The sequence below is a fragment of the Podarcis gaigeae genome (genome assembly GCF_964106915.1).
Source record: "Podarcis gaigeae genome assembly, chromosome: 3".
In the NCBI taxonomy this organism is placed as follows: Eukaryota; Metazoa; Chordata; class Lepidosauria; order Squamata; family Lacertidae; genus Podarcis; species Podarcis gaigeae.
Genome location: NC_139680.1, coordinates 64,980,465 through 65,007,873, shown reverse-complemented (window position 1 = coordinate 65,007,873; position 27,409 = coordinate 64,980,465). Strand labels below are relative to the sequence as shown.

Genomic DNA, 27,409 nt, shown 5'->3' with positions numbered 1-27,409 from the left:
TAGAGAATGCATCTCACCTGGCACCCCACTCCGCTCTTCAGGGTCACTATCAGTAATATAAAAACCTTAACTTCCAGCTTTTCAGGTTATGCAGGTGCATTCACAACCACATAAACAGGCTCTTAAAACAATAAAAATGGTGCCACAGACAGGAGAAACAGGAAAGGAAGAGACAGCCACAAAGCATCATGCTACTTGAACTTCACTACAGCAACTACACAACAGCTATAGGAATCCCCACTATCCTAAAAAAAAAAATTGGTATTAGAACACTTTGCAGGAATTATACTGAATTTTTATCCCATAATACTGCAAAGTACGGAAAACAGGATACTTCTGTCACTAAAAGTGTACTATGATTTAGAATATACAACTTATATATTAATATGGGGATTCATTGCCCTTTTGATACAATGGGGGGTGGAAGTCTGGGAAAGCGCACAGAAAGCAGACAGAAGTTTGTTCAGCAGCTAGAAAATATATTGGCTTTTAACCATTTAAAGTAGGGATGGAGAATCTGTAGCTCTTCAGGTGTTGTTGGTTTCCAGCTCCTATCATCCTTGACCACTGATCATGGCCTGATTTCAAGAGTTTCATGAGAGGCAGAATTTAACTGCATGTAAATTTTATGCTCAACCTTAAGTGGCCTTTTTTAAAAAAAATGCTTAAAACCATTCTATGGAAGTTAAGCCTATTAACACCCATAGCAGATAAATAGAACCTCCACGTTCAGTACATCTCTGAATACTGGTTACTGTTTAAAGTGAGAACATTTCTCATACACCATACCAGATATATAATTATCAGATGCACTTATAACAACCTATAAGTATGTTTTTATTATAATGTCCATATTGAAGATTGGGGTGTGAGCACAGGTACCAGCTCTAAGGGACCCAGATTCTTTCAGTCCCTCCAAGAAAATATACCCCCCCCCCATGTTAAGGACAATCAGGGGCGGATTTCATAGGTGCCAACTCTAGGGGGCTCTGGTCCATTGCACCCCCAAAAAAAATTCTTCTGGGGGCAGAGCCCAGACCACATGTTTTGTCACATGCAGCTTCTTGCCACACAGGAGAAAGGTAGGAGGAAGGAGCCCTGGACCAGTGTCGGAGGAGGAGGCAAAGCATTGGGAGAAGGACCACTGAAACTGTGCCACCACCATGTTCAGCTGCGCCTCTGGCTCCTTTTGACATCACGTGTGCATCATCAGCCTTCCCAATCTTCTGCTCAAGTTGGTGCTTATGGATGGGGGAAAATGATCATAGCTGCCTAAAGGGACTTTTGGGTTAACAGCTCAAAGTCTTAGCTACTACAATATACCAGCTGCCTTCATTGTTTCTAAAAAGCCCACTAGTAGCTGCTAGAAAGCAAAATATGAATTTTCCTATCTAGAAGGCATGTACCAGTTGTATATTTCTCCCATTCCTTTTCACACTTGTATACAGCAATGTTTGCTGGAGGGTAAAAAAGGACCTTTGACTTTGCATTCTATAAAGTATTTTGCCTTCAAGTCTTGCCCAAGGTGTGAATGATTAATTATTACTTTCCTTAAATATGTGGGATGAAGAATTTATGGCATTTGAAAATGGCCTTATTGTTTGATTTGACAATTATGCTGCTCTGACTGTGTTGAACCTTCAGTTTCTCTATGAACACACACCAGACATAATTTGTGTTCTTCCATTCATGGACTGACAACTCGCTCTGAAACTTAATGATGCAGTGACACTTGGCAGAAGTTTCAGCACTGCATGTCTGAAAAGCAGCCAAATGCCATTACTCCATGGCTCTGGCCCTTTGGTTTTGCTATGCTCTGATGTACAGCTTCATTAGCAGACTTCCCAATGAAATGCACTCCGACGCACATAGTAAAAGGGCTCTACAGATACTGACTCATGTAAGGAAGAAAGACATAGAATAGATGGCCAATTACAGACCACGATAAGGAGATCTGCTTACTACCAGATTCTAGTTCTGGTGTGAAATTAAATCCATTAAAAATGTTCATAACTTTAATCTCATGCTTTAATGTCAACGTTATTTCTAGGTCCATGCCCCAAAACTTGATAAGTGAAAGAGGAGATGTTGAAAGAAAGATGTAACAGGTTCCTTGGAAATGGTAAACATTCTGGGATATAACCAGATTTTTTTTATTTTTATTTTTTTTTGCAAAGCCTCACTTTTAGACCACAGAGTACACTCCAGCAAAGCTGGTCTTGTCTAGTTATGGTCCAACAAATGGTCAAACTGAATGAGAAAATAGATTGGATGTTAGTCAACGGTTCTGGTGCATAAGCACCGAGAATGTGCAACACTCCAGTATGAACAATATGTATGATTTTCATCTACCTACCTACCCATGCATCCTTCCTTCCATCCCTATTCTTCTGGATACTCCTAAGTGACTTTTTGGATTGCTTTTGAAACTATTTTGACAAATAAGAAGAAAAAAGAATACTGTTTTGATAGCAGGCCCAAAATGATCCTCCATTGGGTTGCGGTGGTGGATGCCACACACCTCACTGCTATAGTGACCCATTTCCAATCTTCATAACTTCCTTTTCAAAAGTCTGGTGCTCCTGGCAGTGGGGTGCACTCTACAGACTGAGTGCATTGCACACAGATAAAAGGGAAAGCTACTTTCGGTGTAAACACTGTTTTCTGGCTCTCCTTCCAGTGAGTTAGTAAAGAAGAGTTTGAAGAAGAAGAAGAGTTTGGATTTGATATCCCGCTTTATCACTTCCCGAAGGAGTCTCAAAGCGGCTAACAATCTCCTTTCCCTTCCTCCCCCACAACAAACACTCTGTGAGGTGAGTGGGGCTGAGAGACTTCAGAGAAGTGTGACTGGCCCAAGGTCACCCAGCAGCTGCATGTGGAGGAGCGGAGACGTGAACCCGGTTCCCCAGATTACAATACTACCGCTCTTAACCACTACACCAAACTGGCTCTCAAAAAAGCTTTAATTTCATCAGCCTGTCCTCATTCTAGTCTGTGTCAGGCATCTGTGGGGTTTATTTTGCATACACAGTGGCTGACTTTATAAGGCACGGAGTCCATTTGTGACCTGAAATATAAAATAGCCTTGTGCTTCTGCAATATGCAGAACAGTAAATGGAAACAAACACCACCATGTGTGCAGCTTTTATGAACATGCTGTTTAGATCGGAAAGGTCATTGGTCCCCCCTCCCCCCAGCAACACGAAGAGAAACTGAGAATAAGATTATCCTGATTGGTTTTTATTTTGCTATTAAGAATCATAAATACAGATGTGCTCTAAAATATACCCAGATCTCATTTATTGAATGCAAATAGCACAGGTGCATAATGTGGTCCTAAAAATTAGACAGCTACTAAAAACTGCCCATAAAATTATGCTCTCTCCTCCCTTCCCAGCATCTATTTACAAACCAAATGGAACAGATAGCCTGGTATAAAGTTATTGCTTATATTTGGAGCACAAAATGCACCAATACAAAAGCCTTTTGCTTGCTTCCTTTGAAGGTGGTTTGTTTATCTGCCTGCTTTACACAATGCCCAGTGACTAAACTACTGTGAAAACTGACACCTTTATGAGAGGAGCTGACTGACTTCAAGATAATTTATTTAAGGGGGGATGACATTGTGAGGAAAATGGGTCTTTAGTCCAATAAAGATTTGCATGGACCTGAAGGGAAATGCAAGTCTGAGGGGCTCTGACCCTGCTAGCATCAGTGTGAGAAGCATGGAAAGCAGAGAGGTTCCATTCAATTATCTTGTCATTAGGTCTCCATAGCAATGGCTCTTTCAGCAGGTTAAAACTTTCTCAGCAGTTACAAACATGGCACTGCCTTTGTTTTGTTTTGTTCCCCCCTATGTAGGCAACAGAGAGGTAGCCATGTTGATTGTGCTTACTTTACAGTGGAAGCAGGACCCATCAGTTCACAGCATCCTTGATCATGAGTAAGATAACAGAACCTGGCTTCTAGTATGGTATCTATATTGCATCTATAAGTCTCTAGTCCAAAACAGAAAACATAGGGGAAAACCCCTTCACTGGCATGACAATAGGCTGTCTCCTTCAAGCCATGTATGAAAAGTTGGAAGAGCCAATATTTTTTAAAAGCAACAACTAGGGAGGCCTTATAGGAATTGACCAAATACTGAAGAAAAACTAGGTCCAAAGCAGATATCAGGCACACCAATAGAGGAAGATCAATATGTTCTATCATTCTTGAGTTGAGTGGAGGCCGACAAAGATCTCCATCTCTCATTCAGGTTCAGAAAGATATCCTGGAAGCTCTGGGCCTTACAAAAGAAATTGTCCCAAGAGACTGTGTTGAGAAAATTGGACTGAAGTTGAATAAAAGGAAGCAGTTTACAACCCACTTTGTAATTCCAAACATCCTCCATTACAATTTCACCTCCAAGAACTGCTTTATGAGAACCAAAACTGAGATAAAGGAACTCGCATACCTCAGAAAGTATTTGTAGCAAAGCTGAGCCCACTCTGAGAAGATAAATATGAAGCACCCATAGAAAGATGAGCAGTGGGAAATATCACCCACAGTTGCACCTGAAGGCCTTCTATTCTCCCATCACTGAGGGGGCTGCTGGCAATCCATGGCAATTCTCTATGCTCAGACTGGGCAAGTACTGTATGACTCAGAGAACAGGAAGACGTTAAGTGCTTTTTGCCCATGCTTCTGTTCCACCTCTGGCAGAATTACGTGCCACCACTTACATGGGACACTGAGAGAGAACTACAGTAATGTGAAGAGTGCAGTAACATCTAGATCTAGTTACTCACACCTGGAACTGTGCATTTTTTCCTCTTTCTGTAAAACCTTTGGTTCTTGAGGCGCCAGATGCCTGACCCAAGCAAGGATCTCTAGGTGGAGCCATGCACTCTCCACCAGAGCTCAAGAGCTGATGGAGGCTTGAGGCCTGGGGTTGGGAGGTTACTCACTTCTGCCCTCTGTCCCTCCAGTGATGATGGGCAATGTATCCAATGACTGGCAGAGTTAATTGTGGTTTGCATGAGAGCAGAGTCTGGACTGCATTGACCCATTCTAGTGACAGAACTAGTACTGCCTGACCTTGTTCAGTCTCCCTGCTTGAAATCAAAGGGCAGAGCACCACTTTGGAATTTTCTTGGCCAGCTGAGACCTACCTCCAGATTACGGAAGTGAGCTTCTTTTTGGCAAAGATTGCCTGAAGACGAGAGATGAAAAAGGAATGGGTAAAACCTCAGCAGCCTTCTTGCTCCAAAACATCTAGAAAGGGCTAGGTTGGGGAACACTGAACTATCTGTTAATACACCAAGATCACCAGGAAGCGTGTAAAAAAAGAGAGCCCAGTAAACAGTAGATTCTAAAGCTGAGGGAGGTACACACAAAAGCAGATTTGGTGTCTGAAAATATACAGGCAGAAAGACCGGTTTGGCACAAGGTACACAGCCCATCACCATCTACAAATGTGTTTGGGTCATGACAAACAGCATTAACTCGCAGCAACAAGCTCTACATTCTTCTGAAAGGAGGCTTTCGTTTCTCTGAGAACAATTGCCAGGAAACATTCCTTCAGCTGCTCAGAGGCACATTGGTCTGGCTTGTCACATGTCACAAGCACTGTTTGGCTGGTTTCTCACTCCCATTGTGAATGTTGTTGTGGGAGTTTCCTGCCCTACTTCTCTCAGGGAAATTATTTGCAAGCAGCATGAATAATTTGGCCACCAATGAAATTTAGCTTCAAACATAACACTCCATCTCTTCTCTCCCCCCCCCCCCCGCCCCACAAAACACCATTTTGCTTTGGAACAAGGTTAACTAAGTCTGAGGGAGACTGCTCTCCCCTCCCCTCTTTAATCTAGTTTATAGCGGTTAACAAAGCCAAGAGGAAGCATTCATTCTTTAGATTAAAAGCAAACTTTCATACCAGAGTTTTCCTTTTTCCTTGCTTTGCCCTTTGCCCTTTCTTTGCTTTGCAGTTCTCATCACTGTCGTTATTCTGGCTTATTACAGATGAGCTCATAGTAAAATGTCATAGTTAATTTGGTTGCTGTGACAATCTGCTAGAATCAAACATGACAGTACTTAAACCACTCAACTGATAATATCACCCAGAGTACTGATTCAGCATCCTTCTAGATTAGGACTGCAGTCTGGACATTAACCACAATAAGATCAACAGTCTTATCTTTAGAAATCTGGGAAGTCCATTGTTTAAATCAGGTGACCGGTGCACATGAGTATTGATAAGAGAAACTGCATATAAATGTAAGAATGATTTGGAGATCTATACTGGGACCAGTGTTAGAAACTGAGATATGAAAGCTAGGAGCTAAATGGCACTTTAAACCTAGGTTATGGGTGCTGCAATGGAGTGTTTAGGTCCACTTTTTAAATAGCAAGAATATAAAGCTGAAAATGAATGAACTGCAGCTAAAATCTTATATTCGTTTTTCACATGGTCTAATCCTCATCTGAAGACTGCAAAATTCAAAGCCATACTTCCCCGGCCCATCCCCTTTAATATTCTTATGAGGGTCCCTTCTCCAGTCCTCAGAGTGTGGCTGGAAGTGGGGAGGCAGAAAAAGGTCCTCCTTTCATTCCAGCAGTGGCAGTTTTAATCTAAAAACATAGGTGCAGTACTGCTCTCAGAGCTCAGAAACTGCTTGTATTAATGAAATTCCCTGTCACAAAATGCGCCTAGAACAATGGGAGTTTTGAACACTGACTGGGACCCATAGAAATTTGGCTGAGGATAGGAAATGCTTCTGTACATATACACAGGGCTTGCTAATTTTCCTTTCCAACTGCCTCCTGCTGCATAGAATGTTGGAGAGTAATGAAAGGGGCAGCTTTTTGAAGTGAAAAGATCTGATGTGGTATCATGGGTGGGGGAAACAAAAATGACTGGGTGTACATATGTAGCAACCCCACATTACCCCATTGGATTAGATCTCAAGTTGCAGTACTGCTTCGGGGTTTGTTAAAATTGCATCCAAGAGAACAAACTTTTTAAAACCATGTTAATTATTCCTTTACAAAGGGAAGCATATTGCCTGCTTGCTGAGACTCACGGTCATTTAAATTAGCAAGTATACCAACTCTGCTGTACTGACTCCTTCGTTAACAACACTGGAGCTAATACAAGAACCAAATTAGTTGCAGACTCAAATCATAACAACATCAAACTCCTCCCTCTGGCTAGAGATCATATCACAGGGCATGCACTCAGGGTGAGTAGTTCATCATGAGATGCACACAAGACCAGTGCACAGCATGGTGATTTTACACTTTCAAAACAGCTGCAGCAGTGAGCACATCTCACAGCTGATGAAGACACAGAAGCTCCCATGGTCTGAAATGCAAAGCTGCTCAAAAATGTCCCACTGTTCAGAGTGCACAGAGACCATTCATAACCATGCCGCTCTGCAACATCCTACACGGGCCAAATCGGTCAAAATTATCTCTGGACTATGGCGTAAAGTGTCTCTAATAAATTTATAATAAATTTGGCAGAAAGGCCTTTGGCAGAAAGGAAACACGGGTGTCAAAGTTCAGTTTGCAATTGTATCACAAAACTTCCCTGGTTTAACTGTTTTTGTTATACTGACAAAGAGTTGGGTTCAGAGAGTGATTAAACACCCAGTGTATGCTGTGCAAATTCACATTCTGGTGACAGTTGTCTTTTAAGTTAACTAAATGGGTCTCCTGAATGCCCCAAGAAGATCGAAAGAAAACAATTGCTTTGGCTTCCATATTCTGCTTGTAATACCTTCAGTTTTAGAGGCTGCAGGAGGTAGCCTGCTTAGATCGGTTTATTTTCAATCAAACCAAAATGTATTCCCAAAAGTAGGGGGAAATGCACTGTCCTCTTCCCCTGCTAAAAACAGGATGAAAGACAGGATGCAGAAGGTTTGACTTGGTTTGACCTGGATTTCCTGCCAAATACACAGTGATCACCAGATCTCTTCTCCTTTCCTTGAGTAAACAACTGCAGGAGAGCTGCTGTCACTTTCAAGATATCACAAGGGGGATCCCTTTGTAACAAAGTTACACTTGTAGTTGCACACAAAATTAATCAGTGTTCTGGGAAAGTTCTCCTATTTTCTTTCACAATGAAAAATGTACGTCCTATTATGAATCTCACATTCATTAACAGCCATACTTACACAGAAAATACACAGAAAACAGATGCTGTTCCTTTTTATAAGAGACAGTTACTATAGCAATGGAAGCTTGCAATATATGCTACACGCTTTTCTTTATTTCTGGAGGTTCCACCATTCGATTCAGTCTGTATGCCTATTTAGTAACATTTTACAGTAGGCAGTTGAGTTTTCCCTTAGTCTAATGCCAAGTGTTATGGTAGCTTTTGTGGTATTTGCCTAGTAGAAATTGGACCAAGACCACCAACTCAGTTCTCACAGGCTTTGGACAGATGGTAACAACCCTGAACTGGGGAGAATCTTCTATTTACTTGAAGGCTGGCATGGAGAAATGCTACCTCCAAACAAAGAGCATGAGAACCTGTTTTTAAATCACAATACACAAAACTGTCCAGAGCTCTCTCCCCCGCCCCCCTTTGGCAACATAACTACATACAAACATGTATGCTCACAAACACAAAGCAGGTTCAAAGAACCAACATTCCAACCAGTCTTCAAAAGGCAGCTGAAATCTTTAAAGTTTGCAAAATGAACTTGGCAATACACACCTGGGTCTCTAAATACCATTCATTGCCGATTTCCCAGTACAGTAAGCTACTTTAAAGCTACTGTGCACATACTGAACCCTTGGATCTATAGACATTCTAAAAATTGCAGTGGTGATCCAGGATTAGCTATGCTTTTGAGGAAACTTCCTTTAAAGAATTTACTATGAAAGATTCAGACCTTTAAAAGTGTGAAAATGAGTTGCATTCTTCTCACTAGTTTTACTTCAGCCTTGACAAATCTAGTGGAGCAGCTGGTAAAATATTCTGCACCAGTGACATGCTTTTAAACATATAGAAGAACTTTTTTTAAAAAAAAAATTGCTGGCAAGAATCTTACATCATGCAGATGGCTCCTGGCGGTTGCACTTCTGCTAAAACATCATGCTGGAAATTTCACATCACTCATTACCGTGACAAGAAAGGGGTATTTATTTCTAAACAAAATCCCACACATCAGAATGGGATAAATTGCTGGCTTCCTTCAACTATATAAGACTGCCTTGCTTTAGAAGCTGGCAGTTGCATAGCCAAACCCTGCTTATATATTACCTGGTGTATTATGACTGCTGCTGCTTCTAGTTATGGTCACTAGTTATGGCTAGTGTGCACATTCAAGTCAAAGAAATGTGTTCCCCAAATTTCTTGGGCCCATTGGAAAGCTACACTAATCTACAGTGGGACGTACAAGCAAACTAGACAATGGTTGTTTTTCTGTGTGCTTTAACACATAATCTATCTTAAATCATAAAACTGGAGAGTTGGAGGGGATCCCAAGGGTCATGTAATCCAACCCTCTGCATAGAAAAGGTGTGTAGTGTTGGATTGTTAACAGCAGAAGAGAATAATACTGGTAAGAGAAACAATAGTGCAAACCCTTCCAATGAAAACTTCTTTTCCCAAGCACTTTCCCCCCTCAGTATTTTGTGTGACAATGACTGGGCAAAAAGTGCTTGGAAGCAGAGCTACAAGCAGGAACGGGAAGGTTCAGTGCCTTTCATCCACATTTCAAAATGAAACCCCCAATTACATTTTTCTAGGTGATTAAGACTGTTCTAGGTTAAACACATTAAACTATCGTCCTTAGATCCAGTGAGGCCTTCATGGTATATCTTAGCAAATTTGTTGTTGTTGTTGTTTAGTTGTGTCTGACTCTTCGTGACCCCATGGACCAGAGCACACCAGGCACGCCAGGCAAATTAGCTATTCACTAATACTATGTTCTAGTTTTTAAATAAATGATATAATCTCTTAGGGAAGGGCAGGGGTACATCATCATCATGCCATAGTATTCGAAATTTCAAAGGCAGCCTCACATCTTTTGTGAACCACTTCATCCAAAACAAGAACGTTAGGGATGACATTTGGAATGTAATATAAATGCTGACAACATCATATGGAGTCGCTCATGAGCACTGGCTTGCCTTGTGACTCAGTAGCTTCTAGACAATTTCTCCTCTGTCAGGCGAAACCAAAAGATTTCTAAATTTTGGTGCTAAGACTTCTCACAAGAAAGGAAAGACTTGCTCTAGTGTATACCTGAGTTTATATGATTCACTGATTCTGCATAGATTGCAACTCACACATTTTCCGTAACTTAAACCAATATCTGCCTCTCATCCCCACTGCAGTCTGTGGACCTTTATGACCCAACACCCTTTTCCTGCTCAATTCAAAGTGTGCATAGCTGAAGTTTACAGATTTTTACAGTTAGAGATTTTTAAAATAACTTTCTCCTTAAAACTATTTCAGTAGAGTGACCTTTTAGGGGAGATTTGATTCTTACAAAATGAGATAAAAGTTCTAGTAATTACTTAGGCAATCACCTCAAAGGGGCAACTGAGGCAAAGCAGGACAGACAAGCTGTGATCTGATTTTTGCTTCCACGATCAACTTTTTTAAACCTGTGGACTAAAATTCAAATTCCTCTAAAGGGCGGGTTGCTAAAAGGAAAGAAGGGTATCATTGTGATACTTAAAATGGGAACACTACTTCTGCAAAAAAAAAAAAAGAAGGTTTCAAAATGGACTCATCACACTGTTCAACCACCAGCAACACACACACACACACACACACACACACACACACACACCACACATATGCACGTATTCCCTGGCCCAAAAATGGGCCCAAGGAGGACTTCAGACTAGAAATCACACCATCCCATACCCAGTTTTCTTTGGGATCCACATAATTTCCATCAATATCTAGATTATTCTACTACAACTTATATCAAGCATAGTATCAAAAGCACATTATTCATGTGTAGAAGGGCCTTAGCAGAAAACTACACAAGCATTTTCATTTACTTTGTATAAGGAAAAGACAAGACGAGTTCAATGGCTATAGCTAGAAGAGTAAAAGAACATTCTTTTGCAAGCAGATTTTACAAGCATGTAACTGCCTGGATTGACGAGGCAATACTGCTCATCTAGGGGAATGAGGCTAGCACCAATCAATCAAACTGTCACATTTGATGAGTGCAGGCCTAAATCATGTCTCTTTTGGCCACTCAAGTTTTCTACATGGCATCAAATGCCCATAACCTCTGGTAATTTTAAAACGACTTGCCCTCTTCAGACAATATTCTACCGTGCAGCTGCCTTAAGGACACTTCCTAAGGTTACAGGGGAAACTCATCTGTCTACCGACACAACAACTTCTGACATTTAAGGTATGAAACTCGGAGGCTGAGACTTATATATAAAACTCTAAAGCATGAATGAAAATGCCTAAGCAGGCATTTGCTTTGCTCTCTGTTTTCCCCTCCCTTCTTATTCAGACAGCGTAAAAGGAACATATCTTAATCCTGTCAAGTATTGTTATTTTAACGTATTTAAAACAACAACAATGAAGTGGCAGAATATAATATCAATTGGGAAAGGTAGGGAAAGAAAAAAGGACACTAGCAGACAGAGAAAGAAAAGTTTGGTACTAATTTTGTTTTAGTAACTTATTTTGTGGGATTATATAAAGAAAATACTTTCATGTGAATTGGTAGTTTGTGTAAAATTTAATGAACAAGGAAAGAGTAAAACTTACTTTCTTTCTGTTTCTGGTGTTGATACCACACTGCTGAAGCCAAGGGATTCCTGTAAGAGAAGATTCATTGCTTTGAGTTGAGGCTGAACAATGGCAGGCTTTATTATCTGACTGATGCAGAATACCAAATTGAAGGCAGAAACAAAAATAGATCATTGCAGCCATTGTGCTTACTTCAATCTGGGATCGCAGCTGTAGGGATGTGGAGCTGGCATCGGGTTTCTCCTAAAACAGAAGAGATGCCCGGTTAGGGTAACATACAGGCGTAGCAGTACTAACAAGCAAAGCAGAAGCACACAGAAAAGGAGCAAAATAAAGAAACGGTGAATGCAACTAGGATGGGGAAGTTAGGAGATAAGCAAGTTGTCTCAATCTAGATGTGTTCAGGAACTGACTGGAAATCACCAGTCCAGTACAAATACATGAACTCAGATTATTATTTTTTTAAAAAAACATACAAGGTAAACATGTAATCTTAGTTGAAATATCACTAAACCACCACATATCATCATTTCATTAGTACTGCCAAACTCTTTTTCTTTTCAGTGTTTCCATTATCTTTTGTTTACCTTGCAATATATTATGTGGTCACTAGATGGCTCAGTGTTCTGTACACAGTACTGTAATTGCAATGAAAGATGAAGAAGTGATGTTTGACCATATTAATCTCCTTGGTATGACAACCTGCTTTAACTCTCACTATGACATGGTCCTATTCAAGCCTTATTAGTAGATATATTTACCAAAAGAAACATAATTGGTTCCTTCTGTCTTTCTCCTGCCAACCTTCCTCTTCCTTCTACCATGTGAAGGCCCAGATAAGCAACACAAGACTAGTAACCACCATAAATTACGTACCCAGATGTGAACAGCTTCTGCACTTCCATAATAATTCCTTTCCCTCTGTCCTCTTCTACAACCTCAACACTTAATTAACTTCACTTCTTTTCCCACTTCCTTTCAGTTCCCAGCCAGCTGCAGCTAATTCCTGTAACAATATTATCAAATGTCTATCTGGGGCCAGTTGCTAGTGGGGGGGGGGGGGGACTTTGTGACATCATCAGCCATTCCACCAATCCTGTCCTCAGCTCAGATTTTTGTATCTTGCCTTAGGTCTAAGCAGAGAGTGGGAATTAGTTTAATAATGTCTTTTTCCTGTCTCATTAAGACACACAAGTAAGACAATTGTACAACTATTGAAAAGGAATTACAATATGGTCAAGTTATTTTCCAGACATGATGCAGATGGGACATTTCCGATTTCCCAGCTATAATTAGGAGTGCAGGAGTGCCCTGTGGGGTTGAGTTTTCCTTCCTGCTCCCTCCTCTGCTCTTAGGGGGAATGACTCTTTCCGTCCCCTTTTCAGAGCTAGCATTATGTTTTCAGATGATATAGCATTGTGTCAACGCTGATGGTAAAGCTAGACATGCTTAGATTCTGACTAGAGTTTGCAACCATGGTCAGAAGTAGGCTTCAGCTAAGCATTTATATTGCTACAGACGTAACACTGCATGGTGGCAAGCTCTAAAAAAGGAGAAGAAGGAATCATGAATGAGAAGGGAGGAAGCAGCAGCAGTATATGAACCCATGGCCGGGGGGGGGGGGGGGCTCTCCTTCGCTGAACCATGGGGAAGGTATCAGGAACTTCACTGGGCCAGAGTGTAATTGTAAATGCCTTGACATAACACATCTTGGATATCTGGAAAATAGCAAATGTCAAAATTCCTCAGACCGCATGTAGTAGCAAGTAGTTTATTCAGGCTGCTACACCATTCCATTGTGTAGAAAACTGCACTCAATTTTGCATATTGGTTAGCTTGATTTCAATTATTTTGAAGCAAGAAAGCAAAGCATCCTGTGAAACCATCTAAGGAACTTTCACGGTCTCTTTTTCTGGGTTGAAACGAGGCACGTGTAAAAACTTAGCGAAGACCGGAAGTATAGCACAAAAGTTAAAGCACTAGGAAAAATAATGCTAGAGCTTCTTCGTTCTCTCCCTGTCCCCTTCTCTCCAGAGCTATTTTCCATATAAAACAAATGCACACAGCCTCCTTTTCCTTCATTACTTAGACCAAACCAAAAGCCAAATGAGCTTTCCAGCTGGAATGGCAACCGGATCACTGCAAGGTTCTCCCCATGACAAGAAGCCCGAAACGGAAGGAAGCGACAGCGTACCTAAGGAGAAAATGGTTCATTCAGGCCAAGTTCTGCCATAGTAATGAAGAGAGAGGGAACATTTTATCCGCCACCTCACCCACAAACTGCACGCAAAGAGACAGCAGAAGCTGCTATATATAAGAAGTAAATTTGTTCTCTGGCTTGTGAGAAGCAAATATTTGGCTTTGCTGTGTTTATTTGGTATTTAAAAGAAAAGGTTTGTGCTGTAAGTGCTTTACCCTAGATATGATCTTTGTAAATTCATGTTTTCCTTTCATCTCTTTTAAGGGATACTTTGGTTACCCAAGCTGACTATAAACGAGTAAGATTTACACTGCACAGTAGATTCCATTGTCAAAGGAAGGTGGAGAGAGTCCTCCCCCCACCTCAAATTATCCTAGGGAAAAGTACCAGCTGCATCCTGTGTTAACAAAATCCAGATTCTACTCTGTCTCTCTTTACTCTTGTTTATGCTGTGAGCAATCTCTCTCGTCTCTGCATCTAAAAAGCCACCCTGTTCCTTGGAACTTTTGAGGGAGCATAAGTATCTTCAGTTAGAATTTCACACAACTAGCATTTCTTTGGCAAATATTCAAAGACATTCTGGAGGACTCAGATTCTAATTACAGCCAGTTTTGTTTATATTTTGAATCAGGACGCTTCGGATCTGCAGGTAAGCACCAGGCATGTATTTTCTGAACGAACATAAAACTTCACATGATGATATAAAATTAATGTATAAACAAAGGACTAGCTTCTGGCCAAAGCTTCTGAGAGCTAGTGTAGATAATCAGACCTCTCAAATATTTTACAAATTTGGCAAAGCTTTGAAGTAAACTTTCCGTCTCGAGTGCAAAAAACGTGGACTTCCTAATTTCCTTCATTGCAAAAACTACAGCTAAAAGAAGCCTTGAATCTTCCCTGCTAAAAGAGATGTAAACGTTTAAACATTTATTTGATTAGCTGAAGAAACAAGCAGACAATATTCTGGCTGCTGTAAAAAAAAAGTCAAATAAGTCGAACTGCATGTAATGTCTGTTTACTTATTTTATTGAGCAATATCCTTTCCTTCTGCTGCAGGAATCAACAAAGTTTTGAGTTACTTTGGAGAGCATCATGCAGTATACGGATTGTATGACAACAAAGCATGTGAGCTAGCAAGCAGATCGACTTTAGCAAGCCTTAACAAGAAGCATGTAAATATATTTAATAAGGGGTTATTTCTCACACTTCAAGATTTCAATTTGCATCATAGGTTCAGGTACAACTCTGATCACTCACATTTATTAAGTACATTTAAAATTACAGCTTCAAACATATGAATTTACAGCACAATCCTAACTACATCTACTCAGAAGTAAGTCCTACTGAACTGAATAGGGACTAGGTGGGACTTAAGATTTCACCCAAAGCAATGGCAGTCAGGTTTGGCAAGATAAAGGGATAATATTTGCAAGTCATATAATACATACAGACATATTTTTATTTGTATGCTGCCTTTCCATGATTAATGCCATGCTCAAGGTGGCTTACAACATGAAACAATGCGTAACTACAAACATAACAAAAGTAGTCATAAACAATAAATAAAATATCAAAAAGGAACATGACCAAATTAAACAATTTCCACATAAGTCATAAGATCTAAAACAAAAATACAAAAAAAAGAAAAAGAAACCCAGCAACAAACCCAATATCAAACTAGTGGTAGCCAACATGTTGTCTTCCAGATGTTGTTAAATCACAATTCACGAGGCCAATGGTGAGGGAGTTTTAGTTCAACAACAACTGGAGGGCACCAAGTTAGCTATGCCTGTGGCTAAGCAATAGCTTAAGCATGACATGAATAAGCCTAGGTGAGCTTCTGGCACAAACAATTCATCTTCCCTAGAGTGGCCATGAGGAGGACTCGGAAGCTTTGGGTTCTAGTTCTGAAAACCACAGCTTCTCCTGTCAGCTGAACTTTGATTTGTTTGAAACAAGCCAATTTGAGGCTATGGTTTACTTTAACACGACAGCTGAGCACGGTCAGTGAGTTACCCAAGGCTAGCTTGCAAGATTCATGGTGAAATGGAGATTTGAAGGCAGCCAAACACAGCAATCTTGCCCTCAGCAGTGCTTAACCTCGCATACATGCTATCAAGAGTTCTCCATTTATATCTAATACAGAAAAATACAGTCCTTGAAGCAATTTTTGTGTGTGCAACCTAGGGATATTAATCTAGGAAAATCTCAGTTTAAAGAATATTTATAGCTTCATAGAGCTATAGACTGTTTGAAATGTGATTGAAATAGAACAGCTCACAGAAGACGGGCTTATTGTGAAATAAACTTATGAAATGCTTGTGGACATATAAGTAAATGAATATATTTATTCCTATATATTTTTGCCTACTGCCCTCCAACTGGGTGCTTCCTTCCCTATACCATAGGGGCTGCTGGTCAAAGGCACAGATTCCAAAGCCCAGAATCACATTAGTGCTAGTACTCTGAGATCAAAGAAAGATAATCTCAAACTATCACAAGACTATAAAGCTCCTTTTGGCTGTCTGTCTCAGGAGACAATGGAAAGTGTCTCTTTGAGCACTTGCTGTGTGGCTGTAGAGACCAATACAGGAGAAACATGTTTTGTAGCAGCTGGGACAGATGAAGGTGACCTGCTGTCCTGCTACAGGTGCGCCATGGCATTTCTTCTCCCTGCACTCCTCCCAGTGGTCATTCCTCCTCTAGTCATTGATGTCTCCAGGCCCTGCGGTTGTCTGCAAGGGATTCCCACATGGTGGAGTTAATGTTGCCCAGACATCTTTGTAATGCAATGTTGGTTTGCCAATAGGCCTAGTGCCTGAAGCCACCTTCCATCTGCCATCTTCCATTCTGTGGACATGACCAAGCTGAAATAGACAGCACATCCTTGTTTGCAACTCTGTCCTGCCATATGATACCCAAAATCTTCCTGGTGCAGCACATGTGGAAGATGTGGAAGCAGATCTAAGTTGCCCATGGCTCACTTCCGTAAAGCAGCATGCTCAACATGCAAGCCTGGTAGACCGTCATCTTGGTATTGACATGAACATCACATTCTCCCAAACCCTTTTGGAGAGGTGAGCCTTCTTCATAGCTGTCTTGCTAATACGCTAGTCCAGCTTAGCGCTGATTGAGAGGTTGCTGGTTATAGTGGAACCCAGGTAGACAAAATTGTCTACCACTTCAAATGTGTGATCACTAATGCTGATGTGTGGGGTGCTGGCAATGTCCTGACCCAGGATGTTGGTCTTCATCAGGCTGATGGTAAGGCTGGTTTCCTTGCAGGCTTGAGCAAAATGGTTGATGAGTCCCTGCAGAGCTTCCTCAGAGTGCGCTGTCGAGGCTGCGACATCTGCAAACATCTTTTGGATAAGGACCCAACACACTTTTCTCTTGGTGCGGAAATGTGCTAGATTGAACAGGCCCCTGTCACACCTTGAATGGATGTACACACAGTCTTCAGTCAAGCTGAAGGCATAGGAGAGCAACAGGAAGAAGAACATGCCAAAGATAATTGGGGTGAGAACACAGCCCTCACCCCAACTCTCTTTAGCATATTCCTTTCCCAGGCTTCCTCAGCCTTGGCCCCCCGGATGTTTTTGGCCTACAACTACCATGATCCCTAGCTAGCAGGATCAGTGGTCAGGGATGATGGGAACTGTAGTCTAAAACATCTGGAGGGCCGAGGTTGAGGAAGCCTGCCTTTTCCTTTTCGATACCTACCAGCCAAACGAATTCAAGGGGATACACTTTCACTTTTGCCAGGCTTCCAAAGATACTAGGAAGTTTTACTTGAAATTTAATGCCAATTTGTTGGTCATTTAGATCCGCTCTGCCTCTGCCACCACCATGTGTAAGCCTGGGGATGCTGAGAAGCCATCACCTGCAGTTAGGTGACAGTCATCACTCAGAAAGCCTGAAGCGACACTAGACTGAGAAAATACTCAGCACATTTGTTTGTGTCAGTGGTGATCTTTTTTTTCTAGAATGAAGCTGACATCTCCACTGAGATCTTATTCCAGCAGCAGCATCTTGGTTTGATGGGCAGAGGAATGCCATGTCTATAGAACAGAGGTCACTCAAACAGTCGTGCCTGTGGGAATATGTTCTGGGCATTGAGCCTTTCCCCCTGTCATTCAGGACACATTGCACCATCAATAGAGGTTTCAGATGCACAGATGCAGCACTGGAAGTGCAAAAGGCTGCTGGCGGAGTGGACATGCATCCACTACCTGCCTACAAACACAACACTGTTGGGTGTTCTTTGCTCCCATTGCATGCTGATAGTGAAACTGGTGATATGAGATGCTTCACAAGGAACCAGCCTATGAAAATAAATAGGCTACAGTTAGAGAAATCCTAGATCCCTAGGAAGTGGAAATGGTATCCAATCTTAGTTAATAAGCATCGTAACAACAGACGAATACATGGTGCTGTTTTGATTTATCAATTAAATTCAGCTCATGTGACAGGAGTCTCTGCAAATTCTAGCAAAACTGAGTGGCAACTCCATATCTGAAGATAGACTGAGGTCTCAAACAAATATCTATTAAAAAGCATATTTTAGTGTGAGTGTGACACGGGCTATCCTTTCTCTGCTCACAGCCTAGTTTGCGCTAAGGATGAAGACTACCACAGAAATCCCTGCAGGTGAGCCATAGGTTTTCTACAGGCGTTCAGTGTCACAGAACTAGTTCTTAGGCATGTCTCAGTAATAAAAACAGATGCACCAACAACAAGGCATTATACTGTGGCCACCAAAATTGAACATATAGGCATTTGAGAGAAATTAATCAGATCACTGATTTTCCAATATTTCTGTTTAGCAAGGAATGTATTTTTAAGTTTCCATTTGCAATCCGCCAAGCTGTCCTTTTCAGCCATTATAGCAGGACATGGGAAATTTTCTGCTCCATTACTCTTGCATGTAACTGCCAGAGTTTGTATGATGTATTCTAAATGAAAACATTTTTGTTATACAGAACATGAAATGGGGCAGGAGGCTCTGAGGCGGACAAAAGAAAAAAAGGTTGCAGAAGAATGGTTAAAACTGAGTTTTATTATAAATGATTCACATTTCCCTTTGAAGAAACATTAGCCTAAATATTTTCTTAATGGCTCATAAGCATTACAGGTACTGTGTTGTAGACACTACAAGATACAGTGGAACCTCAAGTCAGTAAAAAAATCCCTTCACTATTATTATCTGGAGTGAAGAAACAGCAGGCACATTTATATATGGCAGGTATGTCCTAAGTCCGTTTCGGGGGCCTAATCCTAATCCGACCCCCGTGGCAGTATATGTCCTGGGGTAAAATCCTAAAAAAAAGCTCAACAACTTTGGTTGGCCTCATACATGCTCACTTCATCAAATCTGGCCCTCTTTGAAAAAAAGTTTGGGCACCCCTGATATATGGGGTGCTATGCCTGATAAGACAGGAAAGTTAAGGACTCATTGGGTGGCCCAGGAATAAAGATATTCATTCTTAGCACTTAAAAGAGTAAAGTAGCGCATCAATTCTAGGGAGACTGGTAGGATGAATGGAATACTTTGTATTATTTCATGAAAAATAAATAAATCTGGTAAAATAAAATAAATAGGAATCTGAGTTTCTGTGGTAAAAATAAAAAAAATAGGCCAAACAATAAACTCAGTATGAGATTCCAGCCAAGAAGCAATACTGTGGAATAAAACTGCATGTAAAGTAAGTGTCTGAAGAGTTTGAGCTTTGTCCTAATTGAAAGTTTGCCCACCACACACACAAATGCAGCTAGTTCTCAATAGCTTCCATAAACTTGGGCTAGCATGTGACCTAGAGCCAGAGCTTTTTTCAGCCAGAACTCGCCAGAACTGACTTCCGGCACCTCTCAGGTGGGCAACATTGCCATTTCTGTATAAGAGAACAAAGGATCTGTTCATGATGAGTTCCAGCATATCTTTTTCCTGGAAAAATAGCACTGCTTAGATCTGCCCCCAAGTTTTTTTATGCTCCCCACAAGACTCCAAACTGTGTGGCTATGTTTTTATTATTATTTTTTTCAAAAATGAACATTTGTTGTCACCACTAGGACAAAAACAAGATTTCTCTGGAATGAAAAGTTCTTCTTACTAAGGCTTTTTACTGACTTATAAAGGCATCCAAGAAGAGAAGAGGAGATTTCAGACAGCCTAACTCAGACCTATAGGACTGAATCAGACACAACCTTTTCACCCCATAGACAACCAACATTTGCTTGTGCAACATCATAGCTCAGCTCTTTGACAACACTTTAGCATGCTCCTATTTGCCTTATTCTTTTAAACATTCCTCATTCCCCTCCAGCCTGCTGAGTTACTCTGAGCTCTACCACTGGTTGATTTAAATCCACTTGGTGTGTTTGGGGAAACAGATTAAAAATAATAATCCCTGACCAAAAGAAACAACAAGAAGGTCAAGGGGAAAACAATGAACAAAATGCTTTGCTCTCACATCTCAACAAACAATTCTAATTGTTTAACAATGTGGACAGATAAAATCAACAAATTGTTTAGAACACTGGTATCCAGAATATATTTTAAACAAGCACTCCAGCTGATCACACTTGGGTGTTTCCAGAGAGAAAAACATTTCTTGTGTTCAGGGAAGCTGTTTGCCACTTAAAAACTTGAGTATGAGAACCAGAGCATTAATGAGCATCTTTTGTGTGCTAATTCTCTATTCCAAAACCCCCTTTAAAAGCCTTACTTGAGCCAAGTGAAATGAGAAGGATGACTACCAGGCAAAGTGATAGCACCCCAGTTGTGAAATACCCTTCTCAGACTCACCTGACAGCGTCTTTATAGTTACTTCAGTTACATGGGAAGTTTTTTAAGACCTACGATTTTTAAGTTCTGAATTGGAATTTGCTACATACATGTTAAATATTTTCTGCCATGATTTGAAACTAGTTTTCTCTAACCAATTGTTGTTGTTGTTGTTGTGTTTTAATATTGCATTTTAGTGAGTCATTCAGAGATGTTATTGGGTGGCCTATATAAACACTGTTTTTTGGAGAGAGAGAAACCTTGGAGGGAAATTTCTCTGAAAGATTCATGTACAATCTTGTATAGAATCCCTAAGTGGGTTTTTTTCTAAAAAAGCAAAAGAAGAGAGAAAAGCATATCACAGTTCTTGGAAAGAAACATGACCAAAAGAAGGTGATGTAGAATGATAGGAATTTTCTATTATTCCTCAATTATTCCTAGAAGAGGAGGAAATACAAATTACTGCCAATTGCCATAAGGATTAAACATCAAGTGGAATGGACTATTCCAGTTTCTTCCTACACTGTTCTACTACTATGTGTGCTTTCCTTATTTCCTCTACTAAGGATTACTAAGTAGCAAAAGCTGAGAACACACTTAAGCAGCTAAGTGGAGAGATGAGAATACATTCCAGTGCTGACTCTCACATTACTACCACCCGTATGAGGTTATTGGACTAAGAGGACTCGGCTAGTCTCCTAAATGTTTCCCTGGTGCCTTCCTTCCCAAACCCGGGAAGCTTCTGCCCAGCTTAGGGAAGGAGGCACGATGCTCATGTGCAATGTCAGGACTTCACAGGCATGCCTTCGACCCCCCCCCCACAAGCTAGCGCCTCTGGTCCTAACTGGTTCCCTATGAAAAATTTCACTGTACGCCACTGATTACTACCCACACTTATTGAAACAGTTCACTGTATTTAAAACAAAAAAAATTCCTTCCAGTAGCACCTTAAAGACCAACTAAGTCAGTTCTTGGTATGAGCTTTCGTGTGCATGCACACTTCTTCAGATATTCGTATCTGAAGAAGTGTGCATGCACACGAAAGCTCATACCAAGAACTGACTTAGTTGGTCTTTAAGGTGCTACTGGAAGGATTTTTTTTTTGTTTTGACTATGGCAGACCAACACGGCTACCTATCTGTAACTTCACTGTATTTATTATTTATTTTCTATCTGTACACCCACACCAAAAGTGGTGTACAACACAGTATTGTAGAACACAACAAGACAATTAATCACTCCCTGTGAAAGTACATCAACACAGGACTGAAATTAAAAAGCCACAGGAGGGGCATGCCAGAGCTCTGTGGCTACCACTAAAAAGGCCCAGCTTAGTGTGTACACAAAAATCTGGCATCCACTTTGGATGGTGCTTAAAGGAGGAGTTTGTTAGATGCTCTTAATTTTGAACCTGTATTCAGCGTTGCCAAGTGCAGATCTCTTAATAACTTTCAGACCACAAATGGGTAAACTGTGGCTCTCAATATGTTGTTCAATTTGCCCCAGGCAGCATAGTCAATGCTCAAGGAGGATGGCAGTTGTAGACCAAAGTAACTTTACTTTTCACTCTCAGCAGTACCCATAGTTTTGCACCCATGGGAGTATCAGCACTATTTCTCTCCCACAGCATTACCATGTATCTATTTTGACTTTGACAATGATACTTCCCAAAATTTGCATTTCTTTCTTTCATGATTGCTATTATATTTATATATCATAGTGTTTTCATTTCATTTTATGATTTGTTAGATGCTCTTGGGAGCCCTTTCTAAAAAGAAGCATACATTTTCCATAGGAACAACAACAAAAATATATTTATTGGTTTAGGAGAACAGAAGTCATCGCTCTAAATCCTGGAGCTGACAGCACTATCTACTGTTCTCTGCAATGTCTAGAATTTCTGAGAGCTGCATCTTCAGAGTTACCTAAATCAGACTTAACACTGCAATGCTGCATGGGGGAGATATATATAAGCCTACTACATGCATTCCTGTTGGTGAACTGTTAATGGCTTGAAGCAAAGAATGAAGAATAACAACAACACACAAAATGGTTAATCTTTGTTTACAAAATTTAGCAGCGGTAGCTGTACCAAAATGACAACTCATGCCTACAAGCAAGTCTGCAGGTATAAATTAAAAAAGCAAATGCTTCAAAACGTGCAATTAGCAACTTTTACAACTAGACAGTCTTGTCATCCAGCTGTTGGGACTGTGATTTTTTCCCTGAAGATCAACCATAATGACAGAAAGAAACAAATGTCTTTAAAATGTGAGTTTAAGAGGAGCTGTGAAACTGATTTTGTCCTGGAAGAACTGGGCAGTAAATAAGTCATTTTATATTTCAGTGAAATATAAAAATGAAGTCTCCCTATTTCCTCATTTTCCCATCTATTAGAATATGAGCTTACAGGGAGGGATTGTCATTATATTCTCTCTCTCCACTACTGGCCACATTCGCCCATAGCCAACGTGTGAGGTTTGTTTAAATGTGATTAACGTGTATGTCTTCTTTAAACCAGGGCAGCCAACGGGGAACCCTCCAGATGTTTTGGACTGAAGTTCCCCATCATTCTCAACCATTGGCCATGCTGGCTGGGCCTGCTCAGAGTTGTAGTCTATTCTATTGAGGTGTGTGGCTCTGTTAGTGTGGGTGGGTGGGTGTCATAAGACTGGACGTTGGTTTAAATAAGCCACACACTTTGGCTTAGCAGTCAGTGCTAGCGCAGCTTCTTTTTCAATAAAAACAACAGCAGAAAAAAGTGAGGATTGTGCCTAAAGCCCAAACTGAGTATAGCCCAGACACACTGGGTTCAATGATGGGTGGGATTGCCAAAATCTTTTTACCCAGACAACTGCCCCCTTTCTGATTTTTTTTTAATATTGCCAAGCACATAAAGCTGAATGCGCACAAGTTCAATGCACACAAATTGCGGTCTTACTGTAATCAAATAACTGGAGATAATCTGTATTCTGCTACATAGCTTATCACTACTTCACAGCTTCTCAAAGGTATTTTCCCCACAGAGTTTTGCTGTAGCAAAAAATAAAGAATTCTTTCTGGCCTACAATAGCCACCACACATAGATAAAGCCTCTGTGATCTCAGTAGGGTATCATCCCTCCCTCCTACCAGAGTGAAGTCACATTGATCTTGTTATCTTTTGAGGCTGAACATGTCAGAATTGAAAAAGACAATAGTAGTTACCTACTATTGGGAACAGTTTTGAGGAACAATAGATTTCAGAACAGTTACCTACATTTTGTGGGGTGGAGGCATGCTGGACAAGAAAAGGTGCTTTATAACTCATAGGACTATAACTTGTGTTAGAATGCAAAACATCCTAACTTCCTCCTATATAATTAACTGCATGCTCTTTCCTAATAGTAAATGCCTGCAGATGTGTTTTAACTTTTTTCTGATTTGGCACATTGCAACAGACATGAATCCTACCTGTAGGATAACAAATGACAATGACACCCAAGCACCTTTGGTAACATGAAACTTTTATTCATAAGTATCTTACTGACCCAGGAATAGAGGACTGTCAGCTACGTTTGCAGTCTGTACAGGTCAAGCATCAACTCATCTTCATCTCAAACTTCCCATTAACTTACATTAGTGTATCTCACGTTATTTGGGCAGCATGAAGGAAACTATATCCCCTGAATAAAATAGTACCCAGTCAACTCTCACATTTCAAATTAATTAAGTTTATTAAAGCATAGATTTTTTGTTTTGTTTTATGCTACCTGAATCAGTAAGGTCATAAGTGGTGAGCTGACTGGAAACAAGTGCAAACCACAGGAAGAAAAACACAATTTCCTAGTTAGCCATCAATAAGGTGAAAATCCCCTGTCCGCCACATGTTAAAAGGGAGTTGGCACAGAGGGCTTCTAACTATTCTAGCCAAGGGTATGGGAATCTTAAAAGTAACAGGCATGCTAGCTTCAGGTCTCTGCCACACTGACATTCACAAAGATTCACTGACATTCACCTACACAGACTAGAAAATCCACTCAGTTTCAGAATGGCTACTTTCCATTTTTCTAACCCCCGTTATTTCAGAAATTGTAGATAGTCAAAGTATGCTTCTTTAATGTATAAGCAAATATTTTAAGCTTAGAAATTTCAAAAGTAGTAGCAAAAAAGAAAGAAAAATGGTATGATCCTCGCACAGATCTGCATAGGCTTAAAAGGTCCCCATTTCAATGGCATTCATCTGCATAAAGTCAAGACACCAGAGCAATTCAGGCAATTTGAGCACCTCCTACCCACCCAACCAGACCTCTCCCAAAAGATCATGCCTACATCACAAGAATCTGAATTAAATTATTTTGGAGGAAATACTGCAGTCATAAAAATTCATTTAACATAATTAAACTGATTTCACATTCCAAGCCTCATTATTTGGGTTTTCCTGTTATCAGCCGTATTCTTTTGTCATCCATGAGATACTGCTAGCTTGTGAAAACACGATAGTGTGTGTTTTATAACTCCAAGGACAAAGTCTTGTAATTCATTTGCTACCTGCATCTCTGACAAAGCCTTGAATTCTTTGCATAGAATTCAGACGCTATGACTAGTTGGGATACCAAAATATGTGGAGTTATCTCAAGTTAATCACTCCCACTCTAAAACTCTCTGGTGGCTTTGCAAGATATCTGCTATAAAAATGTTAAAACACTGCATGGCCTTGCTTGCTTGTTGGTAAATGGATCTGCTTTCCTTGCACGTCTTCTGTTTCAACAACACTGCTGAATGCTCCATTTTTTGACTAACCCTTTCTGTCATCTCAAATCTTGTAGATGGAAATCAGCATAGCATTTTGTGTTCACTGAAACCCAAGTGCTGCACTTGCCTTTAGAATGCTACTTTCTTTATTCTAGTTTTGCAACTCATCCCTTCATGAATTTCTTCTGCTTTTATCATTATTTTAATAGTGTTAGGAAATTTGAGTAGCACTGTGCTTGTGCTTCCACATTACAGTAGCAAGAGTCCTGGGGGCAGACTATCAATTTTGTTTTCAACTTCACTTTGCTTTCTCTCATTGTCCTGTTTCCTTCCTGCCCCTTTCTTGCCTATTCCTTCTGCAGCTGGGGATCACCTATTAAGCTGAGGCTGTCATCTTATGCAAACCTACTAAGTGACAGTAAATACCAGTGAAAACAGGGGTTACTTTAAGAAAACATGCACAGACCTACTGCATGTATGGTGTTAGTTTTCTCTTAGTATCTGAAGTTTACAGCTCTAGTGCCAATATAATGCTAGCTTCCTGCAAACTACAGTATAGTCCTCCAACAAATACAGCCTAGGAAGAAAAACAAAGACTGCCTCTTCTCTGGCATCCAGTCCCACTCCCTCCCATCCCCAAGTACTAACCTGATTCAAAGGCAACAGCAGAAGACAAAGTTTCTTTCTCTCAGCATGAGGTATGTCCCCTGATATAAATTCAGACACATCACGCTCCTTTCTAGCCTTGCTCTTTGGTCTGCTGAAGCTGTTAGCAGCAGCAAATATTGGGTGGGAGAACAAAGACTTAAGTTGGTATTATCTGTTAGATAAAAGCATCTGGGTGAAAGGGGACATAGATTTTTTTATATATTCAGTTTCACACTGTGTTGTCTGCCAAAGTCAAAGCATTCCAGAATATGTTTGTTCATTTGTTTATGTCATTTATAATTCACCCTTCACCTGAAGGTCCCAGGAGGTTAGAGAATACATAATATAATATTTTAGCTGCAGTTTATTCATTTTCAGCTTTGCATTCTTGTTATTAAAAAAGCACGCCTAGGCATTCTGTTGTTGTGCCTATAACCTAGGTTTAAGGTGCCATTTCGCTCCCAGCTTTCATATCTCAGTTGCTAACAAATGTAACAATAAAAAGCTAAAACAAAGTATTTCATCATCAGTATAGTTCATCGTAAAATCACAACACAGTAAAACAACAAAGCAGGCATTCTTGGTACTTAATACACCCCACCCTGAAGGCCTGGACAGAGGTGCATTTTCACCTCCGGGCAAAAAGAAAACAGTTGAAGAGAGACACACCTTAGAGGGGTGGTCATGCTATGGGCATGGAGTTGCTACAGAGAAAAGCCTTCCGTGAATCCCCTTGCCATGGACCCCAATTCATTCAGTCAGTCATGAATATCCCATAAAATAGGCTGAAGCAATTTTATAGTAAAAACAAAAACAATAAAACAATTCAACATATACAAACAATTTTTAAATTTCCCATATATAACAACAGCTAAAAACAATGGCTATATCCTAGACAAAGAATAGGTACAAGCACCACAGGTTCTTAAAAAACAGGCAGGTTGGCATGCCTTCTCTGTCATCTGCTAGAAATGACAAAGAAAGTTATTAATCGCTGTTGCCCCACCCACCTAAAAAATATTGGCTTTGTAGAGAACATCATGACTGAAGTGTGTTGGGGTTATCCAGTGCATAAGAATGCACACACACATCCTTGATACTTTAAATGCAATCTAATAGCAGATAACTTGGGGGGAAATACCACTGAGTCTAAAAGGGGGGGGGGTTATCTTATGTACAGTAATCCCTTGGAGGAAGCCCCACTGAGCTCAATAGAGCTTACTTCTAAGTGGACATGTATGGGATTGCACAGCCAGGCTCTCTAGTAAAAACAGATAAACAGATGTATCTGTTTATAATAGGGTTAAAATAGTAGAATG

The 27,409-nt window shown here is 40.4% G+C and overlaps 2 protein-coding genes across 9 annotated transcripts in view; both read right to left on the bottom strand.

Annotated features, from left to right (window-relative positions):
• Window positions 1-27,409, bottom strand: part of SASH1 (SAM and SH3 domain containing 1) — a 552,112-nt gene that overhangs the window by 57,231 nt on the left and 467,472 nt on the right. For all 7 annotated transcript variants that reach the window (XM_083731823.1, XM_083731825.1, XM_083731826.1 and 4 more), the window contains exons 3-4: window positions 11,918-11,968; window positions 11,744-11,793 (exon numbers count right to left, since the gene is read on the bottom strand). In XM_083731823.1, coding sequence (XP_083587949.1) covers window positions 11,744-11,793; window positions 11,918-11,968 — 101 coding nt within the window. The remainder of the gene's footprint in view (window positions 1-11,743; window positions 11,794-11,917; window positions 11,969-27,409) is intronic.
• GINM1 (glycosylated integral membrane protein 1) overlaps window positions 1-27,409 on the bottom strand; it is a 785,919-nt gene that overhangs the window by 379,061 nt on the left and 379,449 nt on the right. The gene's annotated exons all lie outside the window — the stretch shown is intronic.